This window comes from Octopus bimaculoides, chromosome 9, assembly GCF_001194135.2.
Source record: "Octopus bimaculoides isolate UCB-OBI-ISO-001 chromosome 9, ASM119413v2, whole genome shotgun sequence".
NCBI classification, from domain to species: domain Eukaryota; kingdom Metazoa; phylum Mollusca; class Cephalopoda; order Octopoda; family Octopodidae; genus Octopus; species Octopus bimaculoides.
This window is the reverse complement of record NC_068989.1, coordinates 41,138,072-41,148,719: the sequence shown is the minus strand read 5'-3', so window position 1 is coordinate 41,148,719 and position 10,648 is coordinate 41,138,072. Positions and strand designations below refer to the sequence as shown.

Sequence of the window (10,648 nt, the reverse complement as noted above, 5' to 3'; positions counted from 1 at the left end):
GTCCAACCCAAGCTAGCATGGAAAGCGGACGTTAAACGATGATGATGATGATATATATGTGTGTGTGTGTGTGTGTGTGTGTGTATATATATATATATATATATACATATATATATATGTGTGTGTGTGTGTGTGTATGTGTGTGAGTGAGTACACTCACACACACACACATACAATACAGTATCATAGATCCAGTTTTATCAATTGGTTTGTGGAAAGCAAATCTTGGTACTGGTAGGAAGAATATACTTCCCCCAGACTTTTGTGTAAGAAACCGATTGGCTGAAATGAATCTATAACATTGTATAGTATAACTATCAATTATATCTACTCGATTGACAAACATATGAGTACCTGTTTTCTGACTCAGCAATTCTTGGATGATTATATATACATATGTATGTATGTATGTATGTATGTATGTATGTATGTATGTGTGTGTGTATGTGTGTGTGTGTGTGTATGTATGTATGCATGTATGTATGTAGGTACGTATGTATGTATGTAGGTATGTATGTATGTGTATGTATGTGTGTATGTTTGTGTGTGTGTGTGTGTGTGTATGTGTGTGTGTGTGTATGTGTGTGTGTGTCTTATTGATCTTTCATGCCTCAAGTCATGGAAGATAAAGAAGGCATGGTATTATCATGTCCTGTGTCCCAAGATATAACACTATCCCATTGACCTTCTGTAGCCCCTGCTGATCTTCTGTGGCTCCTGTTGATCTGTAGATTTTAATCTCCCATTTTATGGTGGTTGTCTTCCCTACCTCAAGACATTAAAACTTCTTCATGGTGGCCTATCTTCTGTAGACCAAGATATAATACCCTCTTGTTAATTTTCTGTACGTCAAAATATAAACCCCTTTCTATTGATATCCTGTATCTCTAGATATTATAACTCCCTTTTCTGACATTTAGGCTATCTGTCTCAACTTATATTACAAAACATTGCATCAAAGACCATTTAATCTGTGAATTGTTTGTTGACTCATCATCATCAGCATCATTTAACATCTGTTGTCCATGTTGGCATGGGTTGGCAAGCTGGGGAGCTGCAGCAGACTCCAGTCTGATTTGGTATGGTTTCTATGGCTGGATGCCTTGCCTAATGCCAACCACTTTACAGTGTGTTCTGGGTGCTTTCACGTGATACTGCATGGGCACTTTTACATAGCACCACACGGGCGGTTTTACATGGCACTGCATGGGTGCTTTTATGTGGCACTATATGAGCACTTTTACATGACACTGCACAGATGCTTTTACATGTTGCCACACAGGTGCTTTTACATGACGCAGCCACGAGTGCTTTACACCACCAGAAGGATTGGTCTTAACACTTCTGCTGTGAAGTATGGGTCTTCTTGAGTATGGCAAGGTGCCAAGTATCTTAGTCCTGTGTCATCTCACCTTAAAGGTTCAATTTCCTGAGGTCATTCTTCAGTATTTCATCCCATGTCTTCCTGGGTCTCCCACTTCTACGTGTTCCATCCAGTTTGAGAGATGGAACTCTTGGCATCCATCCACATCGCATGACAAAACCAGTGCAGTCTTCTTTCTTGCACACAGTGACCAATTCCTTTTATGCCTAACTTCTCTCTCAGAATACTGACACTCTGTTGAACATGTACTCTTATATTACACATCCAGTGGAGCATATTAGCCTTACATTACGCACCCAGCAGAGCATACTAGTATTCAACATTTAAAAATACTAGCCACTTATTCTTTAACACTGTTCAAAAAAATATTGCCCAAACTTTCTGATTTTATGAAGTTGTGAAACACTTCAGATATTATTAATTCATTTAAAGTGTTAGAGTACCAGAAATGAGGGAGAATCAAACTAAATGTCTTGCAAGATTGCATTCAATCTCTATATATTTTGAATTAATATCTAGTTAGGATTTTATTGCCTTTTGCCCACATCCACATAAGCCAGTAAAATAAGTACCAGTAATACTATAATGTGGTTGATTCAATTAATAACTGTTTCCTTACAAACTGGTGGCTTAGCGTCAAGTAAAGAGTAAATAAATAAAAATATAGTAAATACCTGTAACAGTTACAAAGATCTGTTGACCATTTGGAAGAGATAATTTTTCACATACTGCTTGACTGGTTACACCAACATCAACAGGAGCAACAATATCATGAGTTCCTGGATAACTACCTAAAATATACAGGTAAGAGACAAAGATTGTTTATGAGTAAGCATCTCATGCTAGGATATCAAAGAAGTAGCTTGATTACAGGCAATGCTTTATCTTATAAAGAGAGGCATTTACGAAAGGTTTGATTCACGGCTGTTGAGGGATGAAATAGATAACCCAATAGTATGTTCTCAAATTAATATAACAGAATGGCCTGTCAATGACAATACATTTCTTTGAACATTTTGATTATTTTCTTGCTTCTGTTTGAAAACGGGAATTTTTCCCAAAATATTATGAAGTCATTCAACAACTTATGAAATTTAATACAATATCATCCTCTTTGTTTTTAATTATTGGCATCACCTTAAATATTTTGCCTAATTTCTCACATTGCTCAAAAGTTTTTCCAAATATTTATATCATTTACACACAAGGCAAAGCTTCAATGACAGTGTTACTAAATTCTTGGTTATTTTCAAAATTAATTGAAACAAATGCAGCGTGTCTCAGCCGAAATATGGTAACAAAAGGGTTAACAACTTTGCTGACTAGTGCATCACGTGTAATACACTTGACATATTTCCCTGCAACTGTGCATCATATAGGATACATATTCCAAATATTTTTCAACCACCAGAGTAACTTGGGAGTTACGAAAGGAAAGTTTTATATTACTCAGAACATATGAAACATGGGCTAACTAAAAGTTTGAAAGCAAGCATAGACATTTAGGAAAAGCTGATGAAAATGCTTTGGACAGGCAAAGGGTTAAAAGAAAAAATACATACTGCTGGCTTACATACAGTTTCAGCCTACCAATTCCATTCAGAAGGCACTGGGTGGCTTAAGGCTATGATAAAATACACTTGCTGGAGGTGCCACACAATGGGACTGAACTTAAAGCAACAATGCTGTGAGGTTAACTTCTTAACCACACAACCATGCCAGCACTTATCATTTATATAACAATCAAAGCAGTTAAGCAAAAGTGAACTTACCTACAAAATATGAATAAGAAGCAATTCGAGGATAAAAAGGATTTATGAATACAGTGTTTTTATCAGTGAAGCCATCCCAGTGGATAACAATGGTATCAAGAGTACTAAGAAAACCATTATAAGAGTTCTCAATCACGACATGTCCTTTTAATGGTGGGTTAGCATCAACTAAGAATCCATCTCCACAAGAACCATATGGCTGGAAAATGCCTGAAGGCAAGCTCTTCACTCCTTTAACACATATGTAATATATCTTATTTGGTGGTATGTCTTTAATATCAAATATTATTGTTTTACTGTTTGATTTCAAAGTTTTCAAACAGTTTATTGTACTAGAACATTGATCTTTGGGTGGTTCTGCCACAAACATCAAAAACCAGTCTGAGACAGTGACAGCAAACTCTGTTACAATGGCACCAACTTGGCCATTCATATGTGAGATGAAGTCAGTTTCATTATGGCTGCAGAAACGATCAATCACTTTTGGATCAGTCACAGACAAAAGATTTACAGAAGCAGCAAGGTCAGTCCTGAATTCACAGATCTCGAGGTTGGTATCACTAGTTTTTGAATCTTGATTGTCAATCAAGAGTGAAACTTTGGTTTCTCTGGTCAGACCCGACAGACAATAAGTTGTCAAGCTTATAGTTTCAGTCCCTTGGAGAGTACGATTGAACATAATCTGGTCCTGAAAGAAAGAGAAGATCTAGCAATAGTAAGGATGATAATAATAATGATGATGATGATGATAATGATGAATAAGTGTGATGATGATAATGATGACAATAACGATGATTATAAATATATTCTACTGATATACATTAAATTCATTTTGCTATCTAAAGCATATACATAAATATGTAAGTAATGCAAATTTATGCAGTTGCGAGGTCCTTGTCTTGTGATCTCATGGATGCTGGTGCAATGTAAAAAGCACCTGTGCTGGTGCCACATATAAAGCATCTATGTTCGTGTCACTTATAAAGTATCCATGCTGGTGCCATGTATGAAGCACCCAGCATACTTTGTAATGTGGTTGGCATTAGGAAGGGCATCTAGCCATAGAAACTATGCCAAAACAGACAACTAGAGCCCAGTGGAGCTCTTCTGTTTGCCAGCTTATGTCAAACTATAGTAGCATAGAAAATAGTCGTTAAATGATGATGATGATGATGATGATGATGTTGAAGATGATGATGATGAAGATGATATCTATATATATATATATATATATATATATACACACAGACACACACACACACACACATAACTGCAGTCTAATCAAAGCCTTGTGAGAGGCCTGAATTGATGGAAACTAAAAGGAGTTTGTTGTAGATATATGTGTCCATGTGTTTGTGTGTGTGTATGTATATGTATTAGTGTATATATATATGTGTGTGTGTGTGTGTGTATGTGTGTGTATCTGTCACTGTCACTGCCACTTTGCTTTGGCAATATGTGATAGTTGTAAACGAATGACACCATCATACAAGCAGATCCTCCAATTGCAATCTTCCTTGAAGACATGTCTGGTTATGGGGAAATATTATCTCATTTGGAAACAGATGAGGGTTGATGATAGGAAAGGCATCCAGCTGTAGAAAACCCACCTCAACAAAATTCCACCCAATCTATGTGAGCATGGAAAAGTGGATATAAAAGTGATGATGATGAGGAGGAAGAGGAGAAAGAGGAAGATAATATAAGGGAAACTAAAAGATAAAGCTCTTGGGAAATTTCAAAGAAAATTTTTATCAGATTTTAAGTGGTTTTAGCAAATACATCATATAGTTTAGTACATACCTGAAATATCTTTTGGTTTTTAGGGTTCATAATATAGTGAGCAGGGTGGAACAAAGATTGGTTTTGGTAAAAGGCATTCAGTTGAAATACGATAGGATCTGTCATATGACTGCCAGATATGCAATTAAATCCTTCCCACTGAACTTTGATCTGTGACCCATTTTGAGAAGCTAACAAATGAGCTTGGATCTTGCCTTCAGTAGGAATTTTATCAAGGATTAAAGCCCCAGCAGACAAAACTGGTTTTGTGCAGCCAGCTTCTCCTGCACAAGCCTGTATTGAAAAGCTATATTTATGACCACTTATTAAATTTAAGTTCTTCTGATTAGCATGGAACACTTTCTCTAAATGATGAGGATTCATCACAGAACATATTTTCCCACCATTGTTCAGACAAGTTCTGTCTACCAACCTTAGCTTAAAGTGGGTCACATATTGTGAATAAGGTCCCTTTATTTCCCAGTTAGCTGACATTTGGTGTTTTGATGTTTGGAAATTGACACTGACTGGACATGTTCTCAATATCGGTTGAGGAATCTTGTTTCTGTTAGTTAGTCCCTGTCTGAATGATACTTGAATGGTGGGTCTTGGATTCAATGCAATAAAAGACCGATAGACAGTGTTATTGAAAGAAACTGATTGGTGTGGCATTGTTTTGACCATATTGCCACTCACATTGAAATGTCCATCAGCTGCTTCAAAGCCTATCATGTACAAATGTCCAACAACAATGTCCTGTAAAAACTTGACCTCAAATATTTTTGTTTTGGCATTGTTGTGGAATGATATTTTAATGGAGTCATTGTGTGAACATCCATTCTGGCCATTGAAAATGTTCATCTGTTTCTCAATTTTCTGTTGATCAATGATAATAAATCCATCAGATGCGATAAGCAAGCTCCGCAAATGCATTGTCATATTAACGACTGTGAAATATTGATGGAAACTTTTAATATTAGGACTGGATATGCAATAGCGTCTCTTGTTGGTCACAGGTTGAAATGGTACCACATCTGCAGTGAATCGATTTGAACCTATTCCAACAAGCAACTTCATGCTGGGATGAAAATCTTTCAGACATATGCAAGCTTTGTTGAGGGTACTATGCATATGAATTTGTTTGTCTGATTCAGAAGCTGGATTTAAGTCAATAACTCTGCCATGGTTAAATGGATGTTTCATTGGTAGATGGAAATGAGGAGAAGCTGCTGTTGTGAAGAGACCAGCCATGTTAAATATGTTAAGTTCAAAGAAATATGAGAGAGAAGTCTCTGGCTCTGCAATACCCAATTTATCAATGTTCAGCTTTATGCAATGAAGTTCTCCAGAACAGATACTATGTCCCTGTACAGTCCACTTGGGTGTCACAGCTTCTTTAGTTAAACTGTTTTCTGTGAAAATTTAAAAAATATTAAAAATATTAAATTATTAACATTATCATTGTTAATTGTTTTTATTATTTCTATTTCTATTATTTATATAATAAGCATAGGTAAGGCTATATGGTTAAGAAGTTTGCTTTGCAAACAACTGATTTTATGTGGCTATCCAAAGGGTCAATAAACACCTGAAACAATTTTAAGCATTAATGGTGCTGAGTTGTAAGTGAATCAAACCAGGAAAAAACAGTAATTTAAGGCTAAAACTCACCAATTTGCAGTCAAATATCAATGCAATAATATGTATTAACTGAACAGATATTTCATATTATATATTCCAACTGTGCCAATATAATACAATATGACTCAATTTTTATTGCTCTTTATCAGTTTCATGATATTTTCATTTAATTTCTTTAAATATTTCTTATTAAAAAGCCATAATAACTCAAGAATTAAGTACTTATAGCATTTAAAAAAAGAATTTTTTACTTCTTTATACATCTTAATCTTAATTTAGAAATTTACATGATGGTGATCAACAAGTTGCCAACAATTCCATGAAAGGATCAACGATACAAGAAGTATGCCGACCCTGTTTTAGACTGTGCCATTAATACTGAGAGGAAAATTCTGGTGCTACTCCATACATCCTATCCACACTTGTGCCCTGAAGTGGTCACTTCAGCACCACTTTAAAAAGTTGTCACAACAGGGTGGAGACATGGTCACCCCTCCTGTGCAGGGTTGCAGTTCTTGGTTCAAAATTCTTTTGTCTTTTAAGACAGTTAGTTGCCAGGCAAAGAAAATATGTACCAGTTTGTGTGTGGTGTGGTTTGTGACTGGTACATGTACAGATTTTATACACTATGTTTTAGAATTAGATTATTAGTTACTGCTGCTACTTATCTTAATTTTAGGGAATCACTAAATAAATCAGATGTAAACATAATCTTATAACTGAAGGACAGGTAGCTTGAGAAGTCTGTAGTATTAGGGTTAGGGCAATAGGTTACCTATCAGAGAGCTGACGGTTCATATTTCATAACCAGTGCTGTGTTGTGTTTCTAAGCAAGGTATTTTACTCTCAATGACCTTGACCAAGCAGTTATAAACAGACATTGATAATAGATGGGGAGGGAAACATGAAACAAGATGAAACCATGTGTGGAATTGGCCTTGTCCCTACCAAAGATCAGACTCATTCTCTACTGTATGACTTGTATGGAATTTTTTATTAATTTAAAATTCAAATTTCTCTCCCTTGTTATCCTTAACAAAAACTGTCATGAAAACTCATAATTTTTTTCATATTGGATTGTACATATCCAATTACATATTAGATGTAATTTCAATTGATTGAAATTTTTGTTTTGGTTCACTACATTCAATATGTTAGTTTGTGGTTAACTGAAGGAACAGATAATCATAGAAGATTGTATGAGGAATGTGTAGTTCATGAATTTGTTTGATGGGTGTTGTGTTAGACTCCTACATTTCTATGGACCAGCGGTATGGGAACCCTTAAGTGCAATAATTCTCATCACCACTGTCTTTTAACATATATGTCCCATGCTGACATGGATTGGACACTTTGACAAGGTTTGACAGATCCAAAGACTGCATCATGCTCCATTGCCTACTTTAGAATAACTTATATGGCTTCGTGCCCTTCCTAATGACAACCACTTTACAGCATGTTTTCAGTGCTGTTTTGTGCCATCCCAAAATATTGATGAAATATTTTTAACCCCACTCCACCTGTCATCTCTTTTTATTATAAATGGACCTTACATTCATATAATTTTTCTTTCTTCATTATGGCATGGGACAAATTTAAAAATTCACAATCCCTTTAAAGTAAAAACCCGCTTTGATCATGAATGACCATAGGATTGCACCGAGAAAGTTCCCCTTCAAAGTACAAGTTCGGGCAAGGTTGTTTATGAAAGACCAGCAGTCATCCATGTGTACCAGCCTCCCCTCTTCACGCCACCAATATTATCCAAGAGAAAGGCAAAGGCCAATACAGCTTGACACCCTTGACATCGCAACTCATTTTTACAGCTGAGTGAACTGGAGGGATGTGAAATAAAGTGTCTTGCTCAAGAACACAACAACCAGCCTGGTCTGAAAATTGAACTCACTACCTCATGATTGTGAGCATGACACTCTAACTACTGAGCCGTGTACCTTTAATTTTACTTAACATGGCAATATGTCCTCCCATATTTCAGTCCTCACAGGCCCCACCCTTAGTGATACTCCAGCAGTACGCAAACTATAGTACTTCAATGATTTAGTAGTTTACAAGATATACAACTATAACTATGCAAATGCAAGACAAAGAAAGGTGCACATTAGGTGCAGTAGGGGTATGTGGTTAAGATATCTGCTTCCCAACCACATGGTCCCAGGCTCACTTCTAAGGTACAGCATCTTGGGCGTCTTCTACTATAACCTTGGGCGTCTTCTACTATAACCTTGGGCTCACATAAGCCTTGTGAATGAATTTGGTAAACAGAGATGGTGGAAATGTGTAGTGTGTGTGTGTGTGTGCATGCTTTTGTTTGTATATATATATATGTATGTATATGTGTGTATGTGTGTTTATGTGTGTATGTATGTATGTATGTATGTATGTATATATACACACACAGCTATGCATGTGAGTGTGTATATGTATATAAATTTCATATTTGCATGTGTATATGTGTGTGCATGTGTGTGTGTGTGTGTGTGTGTGTGTGTGTGTATGTATGTGAGCATCTTTTGTTTGTTGTGCATTGCTTGGCAACCAGTGTTGGTTTATTTACATCCCTGTAACTTAGAGGCTTGGAGAATGGAGACTGATAGAATAAATTATAAGTACCAGTCTTAAAAATAAATGATGGGCTCAATTTGTTCGAGTCTACAATCGAATGCCTGAAGCAAGAAAAAGAATAAAAGAATAACAAAGAACTTACTTATTTGGTAAGTGATGAGGAGATCAGTATTTTCCTCTGGGTCATAAAAGGAGTCATTCTGCCACAAAACATTGATGAATTCATCATTCAAGCTTACATTTAAGCCCCCATTATAAAGTGGGGGAGACTGATCATAAACTAAGGGTCCAATAACTGTTGTTTTACTATACATAGCCTTGTTCACTGATCGGATGAAAATGTAGAATCTGTCTCCTGGTTTAATACCCAATCTGTGCTTCTGGAATCTAGTCTTTTGGTTGGTCGATGTGTATGCCATAATGTCAGGGTGCTGTTCCAACTGATGGCTGCTGCTTATACCAACAAAGAAGTCAAGAATCTCACTCTCATCTTCTATGTATTTCCAAGACAAGTGAATATTGTTAGATGGAATACCAATTAGATTAATCTGTGATGAAGAGAAATTGTTTGGACAAATATTTGCTTTGACTATAGTGTCACTGATTCTTTCTTTCAGGATTTCTAGAATTGAATTGGAAGCAATAGAACTACAGTTTTGAAAGCAGGCTTCAGCTGGGGTTAAAAGCTTCTTGGTTAAATCAAAGTTTATTCTCCAAACCTTTCCATTATAACAAGCAACAGTCTCCTGCGTTTTAGCTCCAGTAAGTACAACATCCTTTAGTTTTGGTGGGCTCTCATCATAGACCACTCCATCTGAACAAACTGCATCAGATGCCTCCAAAGCATAATTGTAAGCGATAACAGTTGAGAAGTACTTTCCAGCTTTTTTAAGTGAAAACTGAGCAGAGGTTTTTGTAGTATTTATGATGTCATATGAGATATTACAGGAATAACATGGACTGGTCAGTTCTAATTTGGTTAAGCAACGTGGTGCAACTCCAACAACATAATAATATATATCAGATTCATGATCAACAAATCCATTCCAGTTCACAGTTAAATTTTCACTTCCTGTGAAATCTAAATCAGGAAGTGTATTTTTTCCTTCCCTGACAGAACCTGTGCTGGGAGGAGATTCATCCAAAACGATATCCAGATGTTCCTCATTGAAAAGACCTGCCATATTTTCAACTCGGATAGCAGCAAAATAATGTCGATTATGTTGACCTTTATGAGTTCTTGCTGCTATAAGGGCATTGAGTGTGAGAGTAAAGTTTTTCATTTGACATGGCCCATATTTTGGGCAATAGCAGGGAGTTTCAGGGGTACATGAAACCTAGAAAGAAAAAAATTTAAATATAAGACTTCATGTATTTTAAGTAAATAAACTCAGGAGTAAAAAAGAAAACAAACAAAACTCTGAAAAAATATAACCTAAGTAGTTCATTCAATTTTAGAATAAATTAACTTATTATATATATATAT

General features: G+C 36.0%; 1 protein-coding gene across 1 annotated transcript in view; it reads right to left on the bottom strand.

The window, feature by feature from the left end:
- Positions 1-10,648, bottom strand: part of LOC106872661 (uncharacterized) — a 73,548-nt gene that overhangs the window by 39,987 nt on the left and 22,913 nt on the right. Inside the window, exons 8-11 of the mRNA XM_014919724.2 lie at positions 9,305-10,499; positions 4,960-6,350; positions 3,157-3,844; positions 2,059-2,175 (exon numbers count right to left, since the gene is read on the bottom strand). Of these exons, the coding sequence (XP_014775210.2) occupies positions 2,059-2,175; positions 3,157-3,844; positions 4,960-6,350; positions 9,305-10,499 (3,391 nt within the window). The remainder of the gene's footprint in view (positions 1-2,058; positions 2,176-3,156; positions 3,845-4,959; positions 6,351-9,304; positions 10,500-10,648) is intronic.